The sequence below is a fragment of the Lichenostomus cassidix genome, chromosome 3 (genome assembly GCF_008360975.1).
Source record: "Lichenostomus cassidix isolate B80296 chromosome 3, HeHo_3.0, whole genome shotgun sequence".
NCBI classification, from domain to species: Eukaryota; Metazoa; Chordata; class Aves; order Passeriformes; family Meliphagidae; genus Lichenostomus; species Lichenostomus cassidix.
Window position 1 is genome coordinate 50,543,428 of NC_139483.1, and position 27,700 is coordinate 50,571,127.

The 27,700-nt window shown below is 39.1% G+C and overlaps 1 protein-coding gene across 1 annotated transcript; it reads right to left on the reverse strand.

The window, feature by feature from the left end:
- Window positions 1-6,158: 6,158 nt before the first annotated feature.
- On the reverse strand, window positions 6,159-26,960 carry NMBR (neuromedin B receptor). Its single transcript, XM_085055709.1, has 3 exons — window positions 26,100-26,960; window positions 11,648-11,996; window positions 6,159-9,332 (listed from the first exon to the last, which is right to left on the reverse strand). Exons 1-3 carry the CDS (start codon window positions 26,537-26,539, stop codon window positions 8,931-8,933), a joined length of 1,191 nt encoding a protein of 396 aa, XP_084911835.1. The 5' UTR covers window positions 26,540-26,960; the 3' UTR covers window positions 6,159-8,930.
- Window positions 26,961-27,700: the final 740 nt, after the last annotated feature.

A 27,700-nucleotide genomic window follows, 5' to 3' on the forward strand; every position in this document is an offset into this window, starting at 1 on the left:
AGACTGTATAAACATCCAGGCATTCAGGCTGTGCATAACTCTGGGTGAGGGCATAAGTATATACAGAGCAACACACACTGTAGAAGGTGAATCACACATCAGTGCTACATGGAGTCGGTTGAAAATAAAAAACTCCAATTCAGAGAGACATATCTAAACTACATTTGGATTAATGATTCCAACCAAGTGAAGCCTACTCTTGATTTTTACATTAACTTTGTTACATGAAATTAGCATAATGAATTTTTAAATCTTAATTGATTTATCAAAAGACTGATAGTGATCTGGTTTTGTGGGTTTTGTCAAGTACATTTTCTCAAGTACCTGGTGAGTCCTGTGCTGTTACCTATCCCCACTTCCGACCAATGCCATAAGGTAACACACTCCCTGAAGGGTACAGAAGCCTGCAGCAGTCCTTTGGGAGTGTCTACTCAGCAGTACAGGTATGTGATTTATTCCGGTTCTCTGCTGTGTATTTATGGCTTGTGAGGGTTTTCAGTCTTTTCAAACCTATTTGTCACTTAGCAAAAAAGTGCGAAACAGATGCATTGTAAAATGAGTATTCTCTTGTTGTTTACACCACCCACGGTATTTTCTGCTCGCTTGTCACACATTACTTGCTGCATTTTAGAAAACACAAGAGAACTAAGAAGTCACAGACTTGACATTTTCTCTTATTCTTTTTGAGTACTGCACGCAGCCATTGATCCAACAGGATTACATGAAAGACAGCTACAAAAAAGGAAAGTTTTAATCTATCTGACATGTCTGAAGGGTGTACCCAAGGACCTGCTGTGTATATTCTTTCTTCAGTAAGAAGAGAGACTGCTTTTGCATTAAAACTTTCTCTTGGTTCTACCATTGTGCAAGCTCTGGGGAAAACACTGAAGTGTTCTGATGCACCATGGCTTCACTCATTCAGTGTCTGATATTAGACTGTGTCAGAAAATATCTTTATTTTCATCTGACAGACTGATGGAATAAGCACTTTTGCTTTCTGCCTTTCAGTCAAATTACTGTGTTGTGCTATAAGATGTCTTTCCCATTAAATAAAAGCTGTACATAATGCTGCTAAATATAAAGGCAATTCTCTAGTAAAAAATCTTAGTATACAGGACAGATCCTTTAAAACTTGACCTTTTGTATGTATCAGTTCTGCGTGGGGATTGTCAAACAGTTCCCTAGATTTAAGATTTGTGCCAGAGAGTTTGGACTGGGCAGTTTGAGTTTACAGAATCACAGAATAGTCTGAGTTGGAAGGGACTCGCAAAGATCATAAGTCCAACTCTTAAGTGAATGGTCCATATGGAGATCAAACCCACAAACATGGCATTATTAGCACCATGTTCTGACCAGCTTAGCTAAATGGAAAGGTTCTTCTCTCAAAACCAGAAAATCTCTGGCATTAAGTAAAAATACATTTTTTTCTCTGCTTTTTTGCTTAGATTCAAGCAGTACTGTAATTTTTCTTAAAAGGTTTATAATTTTTTTTTCACATAAAATGTGACATTTTCAAAAAAAATTGTTGATTTTTTGGTATAATTTCTTTTCTTGGGAAGAATTTCCATTTTTCGGACAATCCCAGTGGAAACCATCACACAAGACACTTGAGTTTGGTTTTCAGCTGCTCCTTGTTGGTTTTGTGCTTCTGTGGGAATTACAGTAGCTAAATGAGATGAATAAATGGATTTTTAACAGGTTTATTACAATGAACACTTGCCAACATGTTCTCAGCTTGAAACATAAAGCTCTTAAGATTTAATTTTTAGCAGCCTTTCTCCAAAAGTAAAATTTAATTAGAACCCAATTATACTGAAATTGAGGTAACTGCTGAGGTAGTGCAATAGATACTCAGTCCCATATGGTCTGATTTATAATACACAAGCACTTTGAAGAACTACCTTATTATTTCTCTATATTTATATGCATTTCCTACTACAAATTAGAATTGCATGTCTGCTTTGTATGGATTTGAGAAAAAATTTAAAATAAAGTCATATAAGAATGTCTATTTTACTATACATTTGCTATGGCTTTGCACTGCCAAAAATAAACAGGCATAAATTCATGTTGTATCTCAGGGCCTGATAGTTTCTGTTGGAAAGATAAAGAGGAAAGTAACAGAATATTTCAGAAACACCAGTATCACCTCAATTCCCTGGTACAAAAAAAAACCTTCCTAGAAAATACAAAATCAGGTTTCCTATTTTGCATTCACACAAATATGAGCCCAAAATAATGTTTATGATCTCCTGATTTCTAGTTATTGCAATCTTAAAATGAGGTCTTAACAAATACCTCTAAGCTATATGTGAATCCATTAACATAAAAGTTATAAAGAAAACCCCACCACCAACAAAATAACAGAGAGATTCATATTATTTTCTTATCTCCACCATTTTGCTTCGAGGGAATTCCTGGCACTTTTAAGGGCTTTTATCTGAAATTACTAGTTAGTTACATGACCAGAACTTAGAGCAGAAAGCATCTTCATGGTCTCTCTAAGGCACAATATAAGGTACAGGACAATGGAGGCTCAGAAGGGTCAAAAACAGCACAGAAACAGTTGGCCTGAAGAAATGGCCCTTCTTGACTCTTGTTCTAATAATTTTTGTTTAAATTTCATGTCAAAAATATCTGCAAGTGCTTATTTTTTAATGTTTAACAGGAAATGTTAACAATAAGATGGTAAATAGTTACCTACCTGGTTAGCATTTCCTGCAAGATAATTTGATGTAGAATTAGGTTTGTTTGTTAAGCTCAAGCTATTTCCTCCAAAAATCATTTTGTGTTTTCAAAATGGTTTCTGTAGCATAATAATCTATATTTTAATAACAGTTTTCTGGATGATCAGCATGGTGAGCAGGTTTGGCAGATTAGCTAAATGGCATAAGATAACAAGTACTAACCCTTTTTTTATGACCTAAAAAACCTTTCCTTTTTTTTTTTTTATTTTTTTGTGAAGGAAAGCTCTTGCTCCCCCTTATTCTCATACATACAAGAGGCTTAAAAACATGTTTCTTGTATCTATTTTTCCAGTTATATATCTGATTGCAGATCTGACATGTCATGGGAATTGCCAACAGCTCTGCTTGTTGGCAGCTGAATGTCACTGAATGTTGATACTGTACATCACCACATAACATCTCAGATGACGCTAGCATCTGCGATCCAAGCACTGCCTCAGAAAGCTGATGAGTGTTCCTAAAGAGGAGGAAAGACTACAGCCCACCATGTAAAAAATAATTGATCTACAGGATTCTTACAGCCATAGAATTATAAGTTTGGAAAAGGCCTCTTAGACCATTAAGTCCAACTGTCAAGCCAACAGCACCACCATGTTCACCACTAAACCATGTCCTGGAGTGCCATAGCCACATGTTTTTTGTACACTTCCAGGTATGGTGACTACACCACTTCCCTAGAAAGTCTGTTTCAATGACTTACAACCCTTTCCATGATTTTTTTTATTTCTAATATTCAATGTAACCCTCCCTGGCACAACTTGAGGCCATTTCCTCTCAGTCTGTCACTTGTTAACAGGGAGAAGAGAACAACACCCACCTGGCTACAACCTCCTTTCAGATACCTGTAGAGAGTGATAAAGTCCCAGCTGAGCCTCCTTCTCTCCAGGCTAAACAGCCTCAGCTCCCTCAGCTGCTTCTCGTCAGACTTGTGCTCCAGACCCTTCTGCAAATCCATTGCCCTTCTCTGGACCTTGTTCCAGCATCTCAATGTCTTAAATTCAGTGCTTGATTGCACATTATTGAAAACTACTGAAAACTCCTTTACAATGTGCTCCTCTTTTTTAGCCAAGCTTAGGCTGATATGTCATTATAAAATAATCATAAAACATATTTCCATCTTTGAGGAGCAGGTCCGTAGTTGGTTAAATTCCTAGCATGCACTTGCCCATTTGGGAGTCTCTCAGGGTGTGATCATCAGCATGCTGGTCCTCCCATACATACTGCATAAAAGGACGATTTCCTCCTCTCTGCACGTAGTCTCTGTTCTCTAGTGCACTTGTGGGCAAAAGAGTCAAACTGGGAATTTGCATCTGCTCCAGTTTTAATAATATTATCCAGAAATACATCTTTATTAGCTGATTTTCTGGTCAGCCACTGCTAAATCCTGTCCAGGTAAGCTGATTTGAAGCTTTGATGTTTAATTGAAGTGCCTTGTTGAGCCTGTTAGTAGTGGTCAGTATGCTGGAAAATGCAGCCTGGCTTCTTGTGATGCAAGCTGACAGGGTGATGCACATACTTTGTGTAAGTAAAGGCTAAATCCACAAAATTGCTCTTTTCTGTAAACAGCACACAGAGTGTTCAAGAAAACCATGGTAAAAGGTCATTATTTAAGTGGCAAAGCAAAGATCTCAAAAATAAGTAAATGCTGGATTTACAGTGATCCTTGCTATGTTTAGCTCCTTCCCTGTGCAATGCATAGAGAAGTCCTGTGGGAGTGGAAGCGTTTTTCATCCCAGAAATAATGCTGCCAATAATGTCTCACTCAAACAGTAAGAGAGATACACCTCTGATTTTAACCTTTTCTTCTTTGTCAGTGATCCGGTCCACAGCTGAGCCAGGCTGCTAGAGCAACCACACATCATAGAATCATGGAGGGGACCTTAAAGATCACCTAGTTCCAATTACCCTGCCATGCACAGGGACACCTTTCATTAAACCAGAATGGGGACAGCCTGCTCCTGAATATTTAACAATTCCTTTTTAAAGCACATGCAGCTTTTCTGGACTCGTTTACTCTTCAGAACTGACTGCCAAGGGACTCTGTCAATCAGTCTCCTAAACAGGCCAAAGTCTGCCCGCTGGAAGTCCAATGTGGAAGTTCTGTTGGTACCTCTCCTTATTTCACCCAGTATTGAAACTCTAACATTTCCTGGTCACTATGCCCAAGAGAATCACAAACCACCAAATCACCTACCAGTCCTTCTTTGCTCACAAAAAACAGGTCTTGCAAGACGCCTTCTCTACCAGCTCATTTACCAATTGTGTTATGACGTTATCTTACACATACTCCAGGAACTTCCTAGACTGCTTCCTCTTTGCTGTGTTGTATTTCCAGCTGACATCTGGCAAGTTGAAGTCACCCATGAGTACAAGAGTCAGCAACCATGAGACTTCTGCCAGCTGCTTGTAGAATGCCTCCTCTGGCTGTTCATCCTGGTGGGGTAGAATATAACAGATTCCCACCACCATGATGTCCACCCTGCTGACCCCCTCAATCTTTGCTCACAGGCCCATTCAGTGCCACCCCACCACCTCTCCTGCTTTGCCTGTCTCTTCTAAAGAATTTACAGGTATCCATTGCAGCACTCCATCCATGAGAGTCATCCAACCATGTTTCCATGATAGCAAATACATCACTTTCCTGTTGTACAATGGCTTCCAGCTCCTTGTGCTTGCTGCCCATACTGTGTGCATTGGTGTGGTTGGGCTAATGGTTTTGCCCCCATCACAAGCCTGCCACCCTTAGGCTGATGTCTAGAGAGCCTGGTCTTATCCCTTTCTCCCTTTGAGCTAAGTTTAAGCCATCTCAGTCAGCCCTGCTAATTCCTGGGCCATAATTTCTGTGAACCTGTCTTGACTGAGTTAAGAAAAATATTTATGGGGCATGTGTGTTGTAAAGATTTGTCCTGTATTGTAAGTGAAGTGGCTTTGTGGAAGATAATTATCACACCACATTGTAAAGCTAAATGAGATATCTCAGGTCTGTTTAGAATTTACCCATTCTGCCATTTCAGGATTCAGCAGTGTATGTAATGTTTCCAGTATTCACATGGTGGAGTGACAAGATGTTAAGTTATCAGACTTATTTTGTAGTAGCTCTAGTCTATAAAAAAAATAAATATCTTACACTGAGGAAACAGTATCACCTCTATTCTCTCATTTTTCAAAGACTGAGAAGGGATGGTAGTTTTCTCAATCATTGCAAAAATATTTCAAAACTCAGGAGAGGAAGATAGAAAAGAGCTGATGTTTCCGAAATAAGAAAATTCATAACAGAAAGAAAAAATCAGGTGGTATTTCAACAAGTGTTTTGGCATAGATCTCAATGTAGTATGTGAAAAGCTGACATGATCTCATTTACAGATTTCCTTTGTTTCTTTGACTACAGTTAGAAGAAAATACTTCATAAAATGCATTCTACAATCATTTTAATTGTTAGCAAGCATAGTAGTCTGCAAATAGCTTTATACATACAGCTGTACTTATATACACTGTGTACAGAAGCACAGTAACAGACAATTCCAAAATGTGCATATTGGGTTAGCAACACGCCTAGTAAAGCTCCAGATGGATTAATTCCCCCACACTGAGCTACAAGAATTTGAGAGGAGCTATATACAATTTAGTTTACTTACTGGAAACAGACTTTGAATATTAGGCCTGGGAAATAATGAACCAAAACTGCTTTGTTTCCTGACAAGGAGTTATGGTCTACCTTATAACACCTTCACCTCACAACAAAAAGGAACAGATTCTAGCTTGCAATTCTGTCAGAATGCTCGCTCATGCTGTCCATACTACACACAGCAGTTGAAGACATTGAGTGGAGAGTGTGAATCAAACAGAAGCATCAAATCTACTACAAATTAGATTTTTTTTTCCAGTAGGGCACCTGTATCATCTGGTAATGTCGACATCAGAAAAATTCATTTTGGAAATAAAAAACATAATGGATTTATAAGATCTGTGAAAGGCTATGCAGCATGGAAAGATTACCAGGCAAAATGAGGAGCAAGGAACCAAAAAAATACCAGCAGAAATAAATGGAAAACCTGATCACAGTAAATGATAAGCATCGAGAATTGACAAAGGAAGACTTTGAGCTTTTGTGTTTTACAGGTGTAAAAGATTTGTGAGTAAAAAGGACTCAAGACTGATTAAAAGAGCAGATTCCAAAATTTTGTCTGGCATCCAGGAATAATTAGTGTTATAAAATTAAAAAGGAGTTCTGAGAACATGTAGGCTCACACAGAGCTAAGGCATTAAGAAAGAGAAGAGGCAAAATGGAGGAACAGGAGGATGAGGCAGCGTTATGCAGTTATGGATGTGTCCTGGTTCCAGCCAGAAAAGGGCTCATTTCTGCAGTAGCCAGGAGGGACATGGCCAGGACCCTGAGGTTATTCTATAGCACCTCATGGCAAAGCAGGGGCTGGGGAGAGATGTGTTCCTTGCAGTCAGGCCAATGGTGAAGTGAGCAGTCTGGGTAGTGCTGAGTTCCTCGTGATGAGCACTTGCATGTGAATCCTTCACTTCCTGTACACTGTCATTAATGTTGTTTTTGCTGCTGTTTTTTCCTTATTTCATTGCTGTTTCTAGTAAATTGTTCTTATCTTAACCCTTGATATTTACCTTTTGTGCCTCCAACTCTCCTCTCCATCTGGCTGCAGGAGGAGGGAGAGAGGGAGGTGGGGAGTGAGACAGCGGCTCATGGTTTGGAGTGTTTCAGTGGGAACACTTAATTGGGGGATGTCATTCCTCAACCATGACAGGATGACAATTTTCTAAACCATTCCACACAGATTTACAAGTTCCTGTTAATCAGCTCATTTGCATAAAGATTTCCAAGGAGCCACTGAAGCAGCAAGGCAACAGCAGTCAGCTAGGGTAGGCTGTATGGAGCCAGTCTACACTGAACTAACTATGTTTTCCCATTTGAATGCTGCACATAACTTTAACTACACCGTCCTATAGGTCTCACCAGCTGGACCATGCTGGTTGACACTAAGAACTTCAGTCTGTTGCTTTCCCTGGTGAGTGGTTATAACTGGGGATTTTTTTTTCAGATAATTAGCTAGAAGACTTACAGAATACATCAACATAACTTCTCACTGCTTTACAAATTGGGGTAGGCATATAACTGGTCTTAAACACATGAGAATTGAGAATGAAATTTTGAACTTCAGATGGTTCACAGAGTTAAAAACAGAACTAAACAAGTGCAAGTGTATTAACAAGGACAAAGGGAGCAGTGAATTGCATTAGCACTTCAGTTTCTGAAATTATAAGACTAACAACTAATTCTGAAATGCAATCTAAATTTTTAGTGTATTTTCTAGTATTCACCTTAGAGAAGTCACTGCAGAAGCAAAGGATACAGTGTTGTGACAGAGACATATCTGTGCTGGATCAGTTCCACCCAATTACAAAGAAAAAGATATTTAAAATTACATTTGGTTCATGAATTGGCCATAAGAAAATACTTCCACAGGGTGCCTTTGTCTGCTATTACTGCCCCTTCTACAAAGGACACTGTGAGTACCTTCTCTCTGGAGTTCAGACATTAAACACACCCTGTCTCTGCTAACCTCTCCCCTGGCTTGGGAATGATTATTTGTCTGATACTATGCTGCTGTGTAAAGGGGGAATGAGCTCTGACACACCCCTGCAAAACTTTTACATGAACAGCCTTGCATAAGTAGCAGTAATAAGCTTCAGTCATTGTGTCTGACTACCTGTGTTGACATGGGAATTGATTAAAAAAAATTTTAAAAAATTAAAAATTTAATTGAGTCCAAAATGCCCAACAGTCTTAATGAGCAATGCTAGTGCACACCACATCATTAAAATCATGCAAAATCTGTTAAAGCAAAATATAAGCCTGGATCTATATTCAGTTAAAAATACATATTTTCAGATCAAAAAATCTATACTTTTTAAAGCAGTGTGATATCATGTACACTGCTTTCCTTTAGCATCTCCTTTAAAGTACACTATGACACCAGTCAGGTTTTATTTCTCAATGAGACATAATAGTCAGACTAGGTGTGAAATGACCTCAGACTGGCCAGAATTGAACAGATCATCTCTTCTGAGGAGTGTCTAAGCACAAGAGCCAAAAGTGAGTTCCAAGCTGCAAAGGAAAAGTTCAGCTTTGTTTAGCAGTCAAAAATCACACCTATTAAATCATAACGATATTTCTTGTTTCAAGTTGTGCCCATTCAGTTGTGTCATGGTAGTCACTGTGTTCCTGGTATTGCTTTTCAGGGAAGTCATTTGAATGGCAGAAGAGTTGCGCAAGCAGCTGGCAGATCTCTCTTTCTGAGCTTTCTTCCTGCAGCAAAGCTGGTTGTTGAAATGTCTTCTAAAACTCTCACTGAGGAAATATAGTGCAAACGGGTTGACACAAGAGTTGCAGAAGCTTAGCACTCGAGCCACTAAGGTAACAACCATATGTCCCATCGATGGATCGATCTTATTGTAATGAAAAGATCTGTACATGTACAGCACGTGGTTAGGAAACCAGCAGATAGCAAAGAAGCCAACAAATACTAAAACAATTTTTGCCAGGCGTTTCCGAGTTTCCATCTAAAAAGACAAAGAGAACCCAAATGAGCACTAATGAACAGCACTACCCCACATAACAGACTTAATTAAAATGCAGCATTTCACTCTATATTATCTTTGACAATTATCATAAGTAAGGCCAGCACAAATGTTTCCTTTGGGGCCTGAATTACTTTGCTGTCTCACTTACTCTCCTTTTCCTCTTTCAGTTAACTTTCAGTGAAAGATCATAGCTGTTTGTAGTTACAGAATGTTTCTCTTTCTATATGATACACACAGCAAGAATGATTCACGAGCAAAGGAAACACTGGCTTTTAGCCTGTAAGCATGCACAAAAGGATGTCATGAAACATAATCTTTTCTGAAGACATCTCAGTGCTTGGCTTGAAACTTAAGTTTTAGTTAGAAAGCTATTTAGAAACCTTTGGTTTCAAAATCTAGAGATATCATGAGATAGACATTACTAGGATGTTAGCTATACAGTGGTATCCCTTTGTTTTTCAGTGTCTCAGCTTGTACCTCTCTCATAGAGAAACCTCCAAAATTGCATTACACTGTCTGAAGCATCTTAATTCCAGGATAAGGTGAAAGGTTCCATTAATTGCAAAAACATCACAAAATGTACCTTAATTGCATTGCTAAGGTATAACAGATGACAATGTAGATACTGAGAGTGGCTGAAAAGATAGCAGGATACAAGGTTACACAGTGATTCCAAACTGAGAGAGGGACATAAACCAGCCGGGTAGAAGGCATCAAAGAGAGGCAGAAAGTTTCCCCATATTCCTCCTAAAAGATTTTTAATGTGTATCAGGCATGAAAGTCTTGCAAAGGAAGGAAAGTTTTCTACTCTGCCCAATCTTCTGGGGGGGGTGGTAATTAAGTGAACTTATTCTAATAGTTTTTCAAAATCTGTGAAATTAATCTTAAAATAGTTTTCTTGGGTCTATCTAAACAAGAAAAAACCCACGGGGTAATTCAAAAAAAGATGTGAAAACTCTAACATTCAGATTTGGTAGCATTTTCACTCAGACAGATTGCAAGAGCAGACAAAAAGGTGAAGAAATATAGTGTGAATATTACACTTGGCTTAAAGAAACATGAGCTGATAGCAATAGTCTGAATTTATTTCCTCTTGCTGGGAGATATGTAAGTACACCAGAATTTTCTATTCTTCTGAGCCTCATAGATTAACAAAGAGAAAAAAACTAAGTAGAATGAAAAAATGTGTTCTTAGTTTGAAAATACATGTGAGTTTAGAAATGTGGTATGAATTAAATATTGTTTCCATCTAGCGGGTTCAGCCAAAAGGCTCTCTATATTTCACAGGCAAATAAAATAATACATGAAGTGCTAATGTATATGCACTTTTGACAAGAAACAGACTAGAGTGGAAATCAAAAGTTTCTCAAAAACGACATAAAAGAATGTGATGTTTCTAAAAGAATATGTGCGTGAAAGGAGATTTCAGAGAGTATGAAAGTAGTTTCCTAAAATACTGGCAGAGAAAACCATTCAAAATATGGCATAAATATTTTTCTCTATCAATACTAAGGCTTTCGCAAAGTAGTTGAGGTACTTCCACTGCAAAAGCTGTTGTTTGTACATATGTGTGTTCCTGCTAATGTTGCTATCCGATTGCTTCCTATGCCTTACAGGGAAGATTGGCTTTGTCCAACATTTTAAAATGCTTTGTCTTAAAGGAATTCAGATTCTCTACCAAGAATTTTATAGCATCTATAGCAGAAAGGATATTAGAAAAGTGCAAATTCAGGATTGTATTGGTGAAAGTAAAAAAAAAAGGACCAGTTCATTCTCCATGTTCACCTTTCCAGCTCTCCTTGATCTGAGAAGAATCTTAGATCCCCTGAGGAAAATTTTCCCTATCTATGTCAGTTTCCTCACTTCCAAGCACAAATAACACAGGGACAATTTTCAAAACATTTATGTAATATTTCTTTCCCAAAATGACTGCCTATAGGTGAAGCCACCAGCATTAACTATGAAAACATTATTCCTCAGTAAGAACATCTGTAATAGTTACAGTAACAGCACTTCCAAACACATATACCAATCTCATTTACTGTTAGGAATGTGCATTGATGGCAATGAATTTATAATTTTCATCGCTCATATTAATTTATGCACTGGGCTTAATACTATGTAATTGTGAAGAAAAGGAAAATTTTCAGATAAACCTTGGCTTAGTTCATGTGGAAACTGAACTAATCCTCTGCAAAATCCAATTATTTGGGTGCTATAATTCCTTTACTTTCATTTATAAGTGCATACAGCACACAAATCTTTCACTGGGATGGAAAAAGCAAATTGCTCACCTGTCTTTTGGAATGCTCACTATGTTCCCCAGGGATGTTGTGAGCACTTTTTATTAAACTCTTCGCAATATGACAGTAGTAGATGCTAATAATCACAAGAGGGACAAGGAAATACACAAGGAAAAGCAGCACAGAATGGATCTTTGGGTGCATGTCGTCTGTCATGGGGTACGGTATGCACGCTGTGAAAGTGGCATTATCTGTGTCATTGATGTGAGCCAGCTGGGAGAACACTGCTTCAGGAACTGCGAGGAGCACAGAGATTACCCAGATGGCAGTGGCTTTAAGACAAGTCCATAGCACTGCACTGGAGGTCTGGATGTCCATGGGATTTACAATTGCTTTGTACCTGAAATTGATCAAAATGCAGATGCAAATTACAAGGTATTCTAATTCAACATGTGATGCACAAGCTCATTTCATGTCTTTGATTAAAATAATGTCACGTTTTTTTCTTATTTGAAACGTCAAGGGGTTTGTAATCTTTCTTGAACTTGCATTCTCTAAATCTCTACCTTTATTTGTATATACACACTCATCAGAGGTGGCAATAGGAGCCCTGGATACAACCTGTGGCTGTAGGTACCCATTCTATGCCAGTGTGGTGGCAATGAAGAATCAGCCATGGCTCTACCCTTTCTTTCCCCAAATACCCCCAGCAAATCTCCAAATGTGCATCCTACCTCCATACTTCCACCTCACTGTTGTACCAGCACATGCACTCTTAGTGTTTCCTTCTTTCCTTGGCTCCTGAAGTCCAGGGCTCTCTCCTTCTGCCACCACAACTTTTTCACCCTAGGATGCTCCCAGCCCCCCTCAAAGGAATATATGCACCTTCATAAAGTCAGGCATAAATGACTCCCAACAGCCTTTGCAGAAAATACTAAACTCTTACATAAAGTAAATATTTCACATCAATAGTTGGAAGCTGCTGCTCTATGCTGCATTTTGGAGAACAGTCTCATAATGTAGGATTACATATAAAACTTCTGGAATTGATAATTTCATAGCACTTGCAATAGAAAAAGGAAGAATTGCAGAGCATGGAAATATCACACTAGAGCAAAGCAAAATAAATTAATAGAAGTAGACTTTGGTCAGGAATTCTTGTATTAAAAAAAACTCATTGCAGGAGGTGTTATGAAGTCAAACTTTCCACAGGAAAATGTACATCCTATAAGGACAAACATAATTTGAGAAAAAATATTTCAAGGATAACTTAAAGTTCTACTTAGATTTTGAATTTATTTTAAATATTTTTTAAATATAAGTAAATTAAAATTTAACAAATGTATTAAATTAATTTATTAAAAACTAAAGCCTAAACAAAATATTTCATTTCGTCTAAGCTGTAGCAATATGGAAGCTCATGGGATTTTTTTAAAGTTTTTTTATGACTACTTTCAATTTTATTTGGGATGGCTGTGTTTTTTTCTCAAAGAGCAGAAGTTTTGAGAAATGAAAAAAAGTATTCTTCTTTAATATCCAAAGAAAAGTTTAACAGGAAGAGGGAAGTCAGGAGAGATTCACACTCCAGATACATAACTTTGTTCATCCTTGGGTATTTCTAGTCAGTGGAGAAGTACTTTCAAAGAGTGATTCAGATTTTAGGTATACTAAATACCCTCTAGGGTACTTATTTCTTCTCTGTTAGCTACACAATGATCTTAGATTGAGAACAGTAACTTAGATGCCTCTACTTTGTGATAAAATTCCATATCCGTGCATGTAGATACATCTACATGCCTATAGATGTATAAATATGTATGGGTATTAGCAAGTGTCTAAATTATTTACACTCAAATATAGCATGGCTGCTGAAGGGAATGCTGATAAATGGAGCTGTGATCCCAAATACCCCTTATGGCTAATTTGCAGGTCCTGACAGGTCGTTCACAGCTCTTCAACACCTTAAGCAGATGTTTGCAACTGGCTGCACCATGAAGTACCAAGAGTGCTGTCTTGGTACCCTAGCAAAATTTTGCTTCAAAGAATATGTGATTCAAAATATGCCATGGGGTCCATTTCCTCTGGTTTGTGATAAATTGTTTAATCATTAAATAATTTAAAATAATGGCTATTAATGTTCATACCCTCTCTAAATTCAGAGAAAGGATTTTTACTGTATTTTCACCTGTATCATGGAGCAGAAAACGAAACTCAGCAAACTGTCTGTTAATTTATATTTACCATTTTTCTAACACAGAGTGAGAAACTCCCTGGACACCAAGGTGTAAAGAAACCCTTTATTCTGCCATAGGAAGGACAGAAGCTTCTGCACAAAGCATGAATACTCTGCAGCACAAGCTGTGACCTTATTATTCAATAATTGCTTCCTATTGCTGTCTGCCTTTATTTCATTACATGAAGACAGACCCTCTGTTTTTGAGGTGACGTCAAGTCCCTACATCTGCTCATTTCTTAAAAAGCTTACCTTCTTAGAGGAGAGCTGGTTTGGCGTTTTTGGGGCAGGGGGAGGGCATTGGATAATAATAATGTTTTGTACTACAGAAAATCTCCTCTTATTTTCCATTGCCCTGTTTCAAAATATTTTGACCACAGTCCTATGAGCTAAGAAAATGACCATGTCACAAATAATTGTTTTAGCAGCAAATTGGCCTAGTTAATCTCTAAATGGAAGACTTTTTCAGAAATCTGTACATTAACGGAAGATGTGACATATATTTGTACTTCAGCATATATTGCTGTTTCAGCAAATAGTGTGCTTTTCCCTGAGCTATGACTTACTGCAAGTTGGAAGGTATTGGAGCAGAGTGGCCTTTTTCACAAAACAGCTGAGTTTAGGCAAAAAAAAACCCCTTCTTTTATTCTACTTGCTATTTTAGTGACTACATGGTGGCACTTTTCTTCATGGAGTTCAGCCCTTCACAGCTCTCAGCATCAACAGGAAGAAAAATGCACTAAGTGCTTTACAAAACCTGTCATGTTGTCTATATCTTTGAAAAGCTATAGAGTGGAAAGAAAAAGATTACAGATAAGATAAAATGTAAACTGAGTGTAACAAGAAGTGTTCCCAAAGTGAAGAACCAACCTCTTCCTTTATATAAATGCAGTGTAAGGCTAAAACATACCACCAGCCATTCAAATTACAAAGATCATATTTTCTATCAATAAAACCAATGTCAGTAAATTAGACTAAGGGTGCAAATTAGTCAAATTAGTACATAAATCCATCTTTTCTTTTACTTCACTGTTGAAAAAAGAGCAAATTATAGCTTGCCATGCAGTTCAGGAAATAATTATAAATAGGCACTTGGTTTTAATTAAAAGCCTTCTCATAAATTCTGTCTTCCTATATCCTCTGTCATTATCACTGCTGACAAAGGGACCCCAATTCGGGAAACACTTCCTGTCTTTGGAGATGTGTTCTCTGCCAACAGACGGAAGCACAAACTTGCCCATTCTCGCTCTGCAGATTGTTTTTTGGTGTTTTTTTTTTGGTTTTTTTTTTTGTATAGTGTTTTTTTTCTGTTACAAAGTAATCTCCTCCCTTCTACACAATCCCCCACAAAATTGATGAAAATAATATCCTCTTCCTCCAGAGTTATAACATTTTGCTGCCTTCTAAACTCCAATCTGCCTTATCTACTTCTCCTAACCTTTGTTTTCAGAGACTTCCTAAAGGTATTTCTTAGCTCCAAATTAGAATGGAAAGCACTTCTCCTGTGTCTGCTGCATCCACAATGCTGTTCCCCTCCCACACACTTGATTTCAAAAGAAGATGCCCCTAGACTAGACCTATGCTGTCCTTCCATTTCTTTGCTGCCTCTTTTTCTAGAGTACTTTGTTGTGATGACCTTAAAAAAAAATTGAAAGGAAAACCCAAAGCAATTAGACAATACTTATGCAGCCACTGGAAAACAGCCTACCATTCTAACCAGATATGTCTCAATATCTCCTTGTCCTTGTGATTATGCATTGCCTGTTGCCCTTTCTTAAAAGCCCTTCAGGTGAAGGACTTTCTTCGTGTTGCTGTTTATATAGTGCCTACCACAAACAGAATCCTAATTTATCACCTAGTTTCCTATATGACATCACAATGAAAACAAATATAATAATGAATAGTCATAAGCCAAGCAGAGACACAATTCAGGCAGGGCAGATTCATATTATTTTGCTTTGACTTTCATTTTAATATTGGAGCTGGAGGGGTTGGTATTATTTGCCTCATTATTAATAAGCTTTTTTAAGTGATTTTGCTGTGCCATAGTACTACGTTTCCTGCAAACTAGAGTAATTTATCAAAACCATTCATATGTTAGTCCTTTATTGTGTCCCTGCATGGTGCTTTTAGACACAAAAATTCTAGCAACATAAAAGCCTATAAATATATCTGAAAAGGAAACACTGTTGAATGGGCAGTATTTGTTAAAAATACTTATGTCCTGCTGTAGTCCATTCAACTGCAGGAGATTGAAATTTTGGATGGGAACAAACCCCTCTTCCTTGTATGGGCAGTGCAATCGACTCAATTCCAGTGGAATCATTAAGAGGAGAACAATTTATCTAGCTGGAAGCAGTGTGGGATCATTTGATGTCCACTGTTGTGGGAGCTTCTTTCACAACACAGACTGTCTGAGATTTGCATTGTTCTATTTTATATTTATAAATCCTTGCAATGTAAAGCACATTTCTTAATTTATGCTTTTTACAGGTAATATCAATATTTTTATTCTGTGCTTCTGTCTTAAGAGCAGAGAATTGCATTCACCCAGGAATGAGCATCTCTGAGGTCTGACAGTGAATATAATAAACAGTATTTGAAATGAAGACTAGAAGACCATGTGTAAAGACACTTAAAATTAATGTCAATGACACATGTTCTGTGTTTGTCAGGGGGAAAATCTTAATATTTTCCTAAGTGAAAAACGTTTTCCACTCTATAGAAATACACTCTGTTGAGCCAAAAACTATTAATAACACTTCAACACTTGTAGGTGATTTCTCCACCCTGAAAAGAATCAAACCAGAAGTTTCCCAGGATGGTGGATGTTTTTTTCCTGCAATAAATAAATTACCTGTCCCATCCACCCAGTGTTTCAGAGGAGAAAGTTTCTCTTTCCTTTTCATTTTTTCTACTCTTTCTACTTCTAGTACTTGCTGTTCACCTCACATCAGCTAACTATGCTTCTTATGAGCAAATGCAAATCTTGAAATGCTAGCTCATTGCCTGCAATCTGGATATTTAGTTCTCTAAAGCCATTTATTTATAACTGCACTAGTTAAAAGTACCATCAGTAATTTGTTCAACTCTGCTCCTGAAAGCAATATTAGTAAATTGTTTCATGAGCTATTATTCAGAAAAGTTCATGCATGTCAGTATTTCCAGTAACTTTATATTCAAGTTTGACAATTTCAAGTCACTGATGAACATATTTTTTCACATCTTAAACAGAAAAATAGGTCCTCATTAGAGTTAGAGTGGGGAGGGACCAAATCAATAAAGACTTATGTTTCATCTGTATGAGCACACTAAACACTGTCATAGTCTATTTTTAGGCCTGGAGGCCAAGTGGCTTTGGCCAGACATCCATGACTATTTAATTAATCTCTTTAATATCCCGGTATGAGACCACCACATCCAAACAAATTAGGCAGTTTACACTTCTGTTTGTAATGGCCCCTGGGCTTGTGTTTAATCCTGAATCATATGTAGAAATTGCTCAGGAGAATATTGATTGAGCCAAATCAAAAGCACATCATGGACCTCTCCAAAACCAGCTTGACAAGTGGCTGACTGCCAGTGCTCAGTCCTATGCTCTGGTACTGGTGAATATGGGTTCGTTCAGATACATATATATAAAAATATATACACAAATATATCTAAAACATACACAAATATACACAAACATGTGCACGTGCATAAGAAAAAACTACACACTTTCAGGCACCTGAATGCATCACCCACAAACTTCACACTTCACACAATGGCTGGCCCATTCCAATCCACTGTGCCCATTGTATCTTGACTTTTAAAATAAGCAAGCAGTTGCATTTCCCCTGCTGTGCTGAGCCAGGAGCTCCCTAGATTGCAGACTCTGTTTGGACCTAGGCTTCATTACAATCCTGACACTAAGCACATCAAAGCTGAGGAGTTTGATCTCAAAGTTATGTTTAAATAATGGCTGGTGCACACCAAAGTCATCAGCCTTCACAAAATTGCCATGGCAAAGGCAGCTCTGGCACGTGATTCTCCAGGATCAAAACTGAGCCATTCATGCAGCCAGGGTGTCTGGGAGCCATTGCCCAGGCATGCTAGACAGTGGATTAAAAGTAACATTTCACCTGTGAGGAGAGAACTTTATTCCTAGCAGACTCCATCACACAAACCACTGGATATACTATTTCCCATGGGGAAGTACAAGGAAGCTTAGCATTTGTATTCTCTTGGCTTCTATCACCTTTCTGAAGCATTTATTTCATTCCAACATTAATTTGGAATTCTGGATTTTGGATTCTGCTCAGTAGGACTGGGTAGGACAAGAGGAAAGTCACTACCTAGGCTAGATGTTAGGCATTGCAATGTGCAGCCTGGACAAGCTTATGTACTGTTTGGCTTTGTCCTCTAGTTCTCTGTTCTATTAAAAAAAAATTAGAAAATCACAACTAACCTTGTTTAATTCTTTCAGGATTTTTTTCAATTATATTCTCAATCTTGAAGGGTCAGAGGACTTTGAGAAAAGACAAATCCATTTCTCTAAATGGGCTTGATCCAAATCCCATTTGTACCCCTACCTTTAGATTGATGAGATGGAATTGCATGCTTGTCTGCATATTTAATCTGTGCTTACTTCATGTCTCCCAGAAAAAATATCTATACCTACCTGAATGAAAAAGATCTCATAAAGTCATCACTGCAGGAGCAGAAGGTCAATAAAAATATCAGTTACAGAAACTCAAGTGCCTGGAAGAAGAAATCCCAGGTGTAACACATGCTTAGTGCCAGTTTACCTTTATAAAATTTTTGCTGTTACAAAACAATTCCTCCCATTTCCTTGATGAATTCTGCAATAACCCAGGCCATGGCAGACAACACACTGTTGTGAAAAACATTACACGGTCAGATGATTTTTAGAAATATTAAAAGTCAGGAAGAATTAAATAACCAAACCTCTATTAATATATCTAGAACAGACTTTAATTTTTTTTAGATTTTACCATTTGAGTATCTAGACCCTAAATCTCTAATTTCTAAATTCAAAAATTAGCAAATTCATTTATTTGCTGCAGTGTTATCATCTAGAAGCTCTAGTCTGTCACTTTTAAACACATTTCCAGTTCAATTTAATTTGTAACTTCTGATCTTGGTCTGTCTTGATATCAGTGTAGACGGAAAAAAACCAAGTACTCACCATGGTAAAAAAAGGAATATAAAAACATCATTGAGGAAAATTTAATATAGCAATCCTTAAAACACAATCAATCAAACAAACTTGGAGCCAAAACATAAGCATGAAACTATTTTTAAAAAATACTGTGAAAAGCAGTTGGAAAAAAATGAAACAATATTTGGGATAGTCATGTGAAGGAAAAAGAAAATTACATGAGATATAATAACAACATATCAGAATAACCTATTTCTCTCATGTTTGTACACACTATACAATTTTATTTTGATATATGTTCATACAAAGCTGAAAATACAAAAATCTACATGCAACAGATGCAATTAAAAAAAGCTTATTTGGACTGTTTGTCTCATGGTTATCTTCTCTGATATCTGAAAAGTAGGGTCAACTTACTTCCAAAATACACTTCTGGACACCAAAGTAGGTTTCCTCATACTTCCATAAGTTTAATGAACTTGTAAGAGCTTACTTGTTATTTGTAATTATACTGTCAAATTGAGCTGAATCTCAACATGGATTTAGAAGTTCCTCGTGGAACATGTTTAGACCTAAGGATTGTGGCTGCATATACCTTGTTTCATTAACAAATATTAAACCCCACAAAATTATTTAGCACCAGAAATATATAGTCTGGAATAATGGTTCTGCAGCAAAACTCATATAATAAATACACAAGTTCTTCTATAACTAAGAAATTTAAAATGAAGATTCAACTAAATGATCCCTTTTCAGGAGGATACTGAAGAGTTCCATCACACTGCACACATGTATTATTTATTCTCTGACAAATTTATCATGTGAAATCTTTTTCATAGAGAAAGCATTCATAGAGCACACTTGATCTTTGACATCATTTCTGAGGCTCTGCTAAATGCAGACTTGAGAATTCCAACAGTCCAATTTGTGTTAACCCATGGCAGTGTGATAGATAAGGGAATTGTGTACCATGTTATAGTGAGGGGCAAACAAATAAAATAAATGAATGGTTGTTTACGTGCTTGTTAAGAATTGGGCTGGATCTGCTGTTTAGCAGCTATTTTGTCTTTCACAGACACAGGCTTTTACTGAATTGCTGAAAGAAGCAGGAATCAGCAGGGATGGTTTTGAAGCTGTTTCTCAGGGTTTAGGTTGCAGCCCGCAAAATGCAATCAGACACTGGCATTTGCATTAGTTAAAGCAAAGTGGCTGCTGCCAGCTCAGCACAGGCACAGCATTGATCACTGACTAGGACAACACCACAGCCATTTGTCCCTTTGCCATCTTCAATATAAGCTCTTTCTGTGTGAGTTGGAGAGCACATACAGGACATGCACAAAGGCAGGATTTTAACAGATGCATGTGTCTGTATAAAGTTTGAGAAACAGTTGCTTAACTTGGGAGGAAAATGTTGCTGAGAAATCCTTTTCAGCTGTGCAAAGACAGTCACAAGAGGAACTTCTCCAACAGCTGATTTGAATTTCCTGGCTTGGACAATATTACCCTAGAATAGTTAACTCCTTAATCTATTCTAGGCATAAAATTCTTTCCACGTTGTTGTGGAGGGGGTGGTTCTGCCATCTTTTTTTTTTTTCTGGAATATTTTACATCATATTCCTTTTATCTGCCTAAAATGGATATAAAGTAATTAGAAAATTTTATGGTGGGGACAGGTGAGGGCAGGCTTCATTGTTTAACTCAACAAAGGTGTTCTGGCAGGCTTTATTTTGTTAGTCAAGTTTCCACATATAAACTAAAGGGCAAGTTGAAAAAATGTGACAGACAAAGCTTGCCATACCTCTCTTAAATTTCTTTTGCATTGCCTGTTATTGCATAATTATGAACATACTGCTACAGTCTACAGTGAGAGAAATATCTGGATCATCATTTAGTTTAATATACTTCAGTAGTTCATTCATTCAATACATTTACCTCAAGTGTTAGGGTTTCTAAGATATATACTTACAGATCTCGTAGTTCTACTTGGTCCATATAATTTTGTTTTCCTATCTACTATATGCAGCTAAGGCATTGTTTTTCTCTTTTACAGATAGTCTCTCATTTTACCTTTGATTATTTTTTCTTTATTCTTTGGTTAATTATATGTAATTTTCAAGATGTCATTTAACACTAATTTCCTCATAAGGACCACTTAGTCCCTGAATATCAGCTATTAGATCTCAAAAGGAAATCATATCCACTTTTCTGCTTCACCTGCTCCACTACATGTAATAAGAAATGAAGATTTTATATTTTTTCAATCACTGTATTTCAGTCTGAGTCAGCATCTGCTATAATAAAAGAAGGAACTATAAATAAATTCTGAGAAAAGTAAAAAGAACTTTTTATTAAGGTGATACTGCTAATGAAAAACCCAAAGAAGTTACTAAGGCAGCTTTTCACACTTTAGAACATTTTGAGTCCCTGAAAGATAAAATAATAAACAAGCAAACTGAGCCAAAACAGATTTTGTTATCAGATGTTATCAGAAGTCAGCACAGAGTGCAAACTTGCAAAAAACATTTTTGAGTCTTTTTTTTAAATATAGATTGCAGTCTTCCAAATTTATAACAAAGAAATAAAGAAATAAAAATAATTGAAGGATCAAATAGTTTAGCTATGCAAATCTATAAAATGTATTTTAAGCATCTCAGTCAGGCACTGTATTTAGCTATTTAAGTATGAATTTAGATTTTCAAACTATTACCTGGTTAATTATTTGTCTCTTCAAAGGTGTCCTTATGTCACATTACTGAGGAAGAAAGTAAATACAATGCTATTCCAATTATAGTAGGGTGAGTTCAGCTTTGCTGTCTCCATTAGAGTGCAGCAGAACTGCTTTAGAGCTAACACATTTGAATCCTTCATTAGAAACAAAATTCAATGTAGGAAAAGAAACAGAATTACATATAATCCTATTTTTACAGATCACATAAAAATAAGGCATACATGACAGCTAAGGAGAAAAAGAAAGACTATGTGGGACAAATCTGAAGCTGTTTGAAGGGGCTGCTATTAGTTCCTCCAAAGGCCACTCACTGCAGATGACTTGGCATTTTGTGGATGCCACACAATAATGCAGCAATGGCCACAGGTGCACATTGTGGCACCCAGTCGTAATTCACTGCCCCCTGAGCTGTCCACACCAAGGTTATAGTGCCATCCAGACTTCTAACTCTGAAAAGCATCCTGGAAAACCTTTCCATACCTCCCCACTTATGTTCTCACCCTACCTAGATTCCTTCCCATGCACAAAACAGCAAGATCTCTCACCCTGAGAAAAGGATGAGGAGCCCTAAGGGCCCAGTTTCCCTTCTGAGCCTAAGGTATGGTCCACCATGGACACAAATTGGAAAAACACTTTGTGCAGCAGTGAGGAAGTTCATTGGATGGTTCAAGAGAGATTCATCCTTGGCTTCTGCCTTTTTTGCAGTGATGAGATTCTGGAACAAATTTTCTTCATGTGTGCCATGCTGCAGTCTGTCTGGCAACACTTCTCATTTCTTTATTTTTATCCTCCTCATCAAAGATAAAACCAAGTCCTGAGACACTTTCATCAACATCCATTAGCCCTGGCCAAAACTGCAATCCATGGAGCCTGGAGGAACAACCTCAGCAAGGCCCCATTTTTCATTCCTTGTCCCACCACACCTTTAGGAAGTGCATCCCTGGGCCTAACCCTCACACACCAGATTTGTGGGCACTGTGTGAGTGTGTTGAGTGCTATTGGGAGTGTTCTGCCCTACTGTCCCCTTAGTAGCCCTCTTCTTTTTTTTTCTTTACATCTTTGTGTTTCAGCTCCCTTTCTTTTCCTCATTTTTCATCCACTCTAACAATTGGGTTTTCTCTTTCTCTAATCCACTCTTTCTTTTTCCCTTGGTTTTATAAACAAGAAATATTAAGGTTTGTAGAGGTGGTCCAGTTTCTCCACAATAGAGAAAAGAATCAGTGGCCATGAGGGGCGGGGTTGCTGTCCCTACCTATCTCCTGTGTGGCAGCGAGAAAGGACAGTTGGCTCAGCAGCACAGCTCCAGTGCTGCCTTCTCCATCCCACAGGAGAGGAAGATTGCATCCTGCTCTGACACTGAAACCCTGCACCAGTACTGCCACCACTTCATCACCTCTGCTGCCACCATCCCCACGTCCACCACTGACCTGGCACCCCTCTCTGCCCCAACACGTGGCAGGCTGCAGCAAGGCACCACTCCCCACACCTGCAGCCAGCTACCTCCAGTAGGTCAGGGGTGAGGAGAACCAGCTGCTAGTCCTGTGATGGTGATGGGCAACCTCAGGCAGGTATGATGCCAATTTCAACCTCCAAGTCCGCTCTAGGGAAGTCTGGGAAGCATTGGTAAAAATTACATATTATGTTTGCACACACACACACAAAAAGAGCCCCAAATTAAAACTCAGATCATCTCAGCACAAGATAATGAAGCTTCCAAGTAAAAGGTGCATGTTTGTCACACGGAAAGCGTTACTGATGTTGAGAGGGACTTCTGTGACAAAAAAAATCCATATGAAATGAAGCAATTTTAGAATATATATATATGCAATTAGTACTACTTTTTCTCCTTTATAGCTCGAGTTTGTTGGTAACAATGATTCAGAGTCTGTAGCTTCTGCAGCTACTTCTGCTATGGAAATTCTCATGCAGAATTTCCACATAACCAATAAGTGTTAATTAGACTGTGGAAACCAAGACAAGCTCCCTTTTTTCTAATTCACTCAGGCACACTGCAAAGAATCCTAAATATTCCTAAATCTGTTCTTTAGGGTAACCAATACCTGGCATTTTATACAGTCCCATGGTAACAGGGAGTAAAGCACAGGAAAATCCTAATTACCCTATATTAAAATGCACTTTGAGCATTATCAGTGAAAGAAGGGGCCACTAAGAAGACATTGTGTACCAGACCAAATATGCATTGGATTATAATGAAGCCCTCTTGGTGCCATCACTACTTACAAACTGCTAATATCCTATGCTAGATTCACTTACCTGGAGAAAGCACTGCCCCCAGCCAGGCCACACCTCCACAGCATCTCTTGGGTGCAGGATGCTGCCACCAATTCTGATCTGCCAGCACAACCACCCACAACTGATCTAGTTATGACACACATTACAATCTGGCTACAAATTAGTGTGACAGAAATCCCTCCACCAGGGGCTCCCCTCTAGTTCAACACAAGTTTGTACAAAAAAAAAAAAAAAAAGTAGATTTTACTCCCACCCAGACTCCACTGAGAGTTCAGCCAACTTCACTCAGCGATCTCCTGGGCCCTAAGAGACTGCTCTCTGAAGTCAGTGGCTGATTTTCTGACTGGAAAATAAGTTTTTTGTTCTCAGTAACTGAAAATAAAACTGCAAAGGTCAAAGAAACAGGGTTGTTAAATTCCTAGTATAAACATTTCTGACATTGGCATATACTGTGGACTCCAAAATTCTGGAGGAATGTATTTATTATGAGCTTATTTGGTCTCAGGATGTGAACTGGAGCTGTTTTTCTAATATGTGCTATTCTAGATGCATTAAGTGCAAAGAGATTCAGCATTACAAATTCTTGAATCTTTACTGATATAAAAAAAGGTTATAAATTCACTGGAAAATCAAGCAGTGAGTGTTCCAAAGCTATATAAAAATCAAGTGAATGAATCCTTAAACATTAAGTCACCGGCATTCCCTCACATTACATTTCTCTAGAGAGATGATCTCCCCTAACTTCTTCCCTTTTCAAATAAGATAAGATTTTAAGTGGAAATAGAGCAGAAGGACAACGGCAGGGTCTTCTTGAATCTGTAAGGACAGATTTTGAAATACTTGTTAACTAAGGTAAGAAGGTAAGAATTACAGGTGTTCACTTTAAGGCATGCATTGCAAGCTCTTCTTCAAAACCATAATCCATTTTCACAAGTTACAGAGTCTTTACAGACAAGTATGTTAGGTCCTGATTCAAACAGAACTGAAATTATTGTTCACTGAAGGCTACCCTCAGGCAGAATCAAACAATTTACTGAATTAGCTTAAAAAAAATAGTTATAATCTATTAAAGAAAAATAAAGGATTAAAAGTTTTAAAGAAACATTACTCCAAGTGTGAAGACATATTTCTAAACTCAACCCTTTACATCATGCATCAGTATAATGCAGTGGCTCAGTTCAAAACCCAACAGAAGAAAATAGGAAAATTTCTATGGAGAAGGAATTAAATACTTTCATTTCTGGCCAAAATAATTTGCTTAGATAAAAGAATAAAGACAATTTCATATAATTTAAGTTTGCAATTACACCACAAGATTTTATCTGTCAGAGCCTGAAGCATAGTCCAACAGCCACTCAGTTGCTATAAATTCCTGAAGTACTCTTTCATAGTAACTGGGAGGAAAAACTGGGGATCCAGCTCTTTGTTTCTTCCTAATTTGACAAGTACTGGAGATGAAAGTGTTACTTTCTAGTTTGTTTAGGGGTATTTCCCTTGGGGTTTTTTTTCCCTTTTCTAAAAGTTCAGAAGATAATAGGAATACTTTGAACAAAAGTTTAAACTAACAATCACAACAGAGCAATTTGGTGTCTCTGAATTCCCAGAAGCCTAACTAGTTCTGGCAGTCACCTCTGGTAACTTGCTCTTCTACTAGGGCACGGAAACACATAGCCACACACATGTATACACTTTCTCAGTAGAAGGAAATAAATTGATTAAAAATATACATCTGTGCCTAACTTGGTTTAATTCACTCGCTGTCTGTTGAGAAAACACTGACTTGGCAAGGCTAATATCTGGCATCTAAAGCCTTACTCTGATGAATAAGATTTCGATATATGGACCATCCCAGAGGTGCAGAAGAGAGAACTAAACCCAGTTTTTTCAGCTGACACCCTGGAAGCTGGGGACCCAGGGACACCCATTCCAGATACCCTCTAACTTGAATTAGTACCACTTGCCATCAGTCAGTGAGGGAAGAAGAAGCATGGGCACCTCACAGGTTGGGATGAGGGGATTGCAAACCAGGGATACCTTATCTGCAGGGATGCTTTACCTTTCATCTAGCTCTGGCCAGCCTTACCCCAAGTTACAGAGAGCTGTAGTGGAAGCCCAGCTTTCCTACCTGTCAGCACTGAGGGCCGTGAGGGTGAAGACAGAGACACCAACAGAGGTGAGCTGGATGACAGGGATGAGCTTGCAGCCCACTTCCCCAAAGAGCCACTCCTCAGAGAAATACCGGGAGGCATCCACAGGCACACAGGTCACTAGCAGGAGCAGATCACCAGCAGCGAGGCTGGAGATGAAGATGTTGGGCACACTTCTCATGGCACTGTTGGAAATGAAGATCTTCATGAGGGTGATGTTGCCCAGCAAGCCGACAGTGATGATGAGCAGGTAAAGTGAAGGGATCACACAGCGGATGATGAACATGGCCGTGCCTCTCCCCGGGGACAGCAGAGTTGGGTCGGGCACCAGGTGGACACTCCCATTCTCCCCGAGGGGCATTGCTGTGAACTCGGGCGGGGGCATTGCTGTCAGCTCGGGTGGGGGCTCTGGCTCCATCCTCCAGCTTTCTGCGGACTGAAGGTCTCCAGTGCAAAGTGCAGTGGGGGCCACAGGAAAGCTTCACCTCTCTGCAAGTCAACCAACTTTCCCCTCCTTCCCTACTGCCTTTCTTCCTCTCCCATCTTTGCCGAGTTCGTTTCCCTGAAGAAATGCGGAGGAATGTCCTCCGGCGCAGCGACGAGGGAGGGAAACAAAAACGCCCGTGCGCTGCCCCTCGGCTCTTCGGACAAGCGTCTCCCGGTGAGCAGGTGATCCTGAGCCTCGGGGGCAGAGAACGCCGTCGGGACAGCCGCCACCTGCCCGCGTCCCCGGGAGCGCCCTCGGTGCGCCGCTGCCGCCGGGGCGAAGGCGCGGTCCGACCGCCCCCGCGCCCGCGGAGCCGCCAGCGCTGTCCAGCCGCGCCGGTGCTGCCCGGGCCGGGCGCCGGGGACGAGGCGCAGAGCGATCCCGCTCCTCGCTCCGCCGCGCTGGTTTATACCTGGCACCGGGAGCGGCCGCCCCGCCCAGCTCCTCCTCCTGCCCTCGCCCCAGCCCCGCGCCGCCGAGGTGGGTCTTGCGGTGAAGGGAGAGGCGGATCCCGGAGCCGCCGCCGTCCCGCGGGACTCCAGACCCTGAGCGCGATGGGAGCGACGGGAGGAGCCGGAGGGGAGAGGGAAACCTCTCTCCCCGCCGCTGCTCACGGCAAAGCATCCCCCGCCAGGCTCTGCCCGGCAAACCGGAGAGCTGTCCGCCACGTCGGGCAGAACGCGGGCTCGTCTCCGGAAACCTCTCTTTCAGCATCTTCCCCAGGTGAAAACAAAGTGCTTTGAAACTCAGGGTGGCGGGGAGCGAGGGGCTTGAGAATGAAGATATTTTATTCCTGACATCCAGATGTGGGTTCTGCATAGATCCTACTCAAAGACATCAGCTGTGTTTAAAGTTTTAAGGTTTGATCTTTGAAGCTGCATTTCACAGTGGTCTCGACTATGAAAAGGGGGACAGGTGATGTGTTTTATCCATGACTTACTCTGCAAATGGTGTAACACAGTGGAGAATTCATGTTGTCTGCCTCTTTTAAGAGTAGCATTTGTCCCTAATGTTTCCTGCTTTTCAGTGATGTAATGTCTTTTACTCCTGAGCATCTGCACATGCATAGACTTTCCAAACAGCTCCATCTGT

What these genes read in the sequence shown, in the direction of transcription:
- NMBR (XM_085055709.1), bottom strand. Translation starts at nt 26,539, where the DNA reads ATGGAGCCAGAGCCCCCACCCGAGCTGACAGCAATGCCCCCGCCCGAG. An exon ending in ACGGCCCTCAGTGCTGACAG is followed by an intron (nt 11,997 to 26,099) that starts GTAGGAAAGCTG and finishes GATCAATTTCAG; the next exon opens with GTACAAAGCAATTGTAAATC. An exon ending in GTGAGCATTCCAAAAGACAG is followed by an intron (nt 9,333 to 11,647) that starts GTGAGCAATTTG and finishes TTGTCTTTTTAG; the next exon opens with ATGGAAACTCGGAAACGCCT.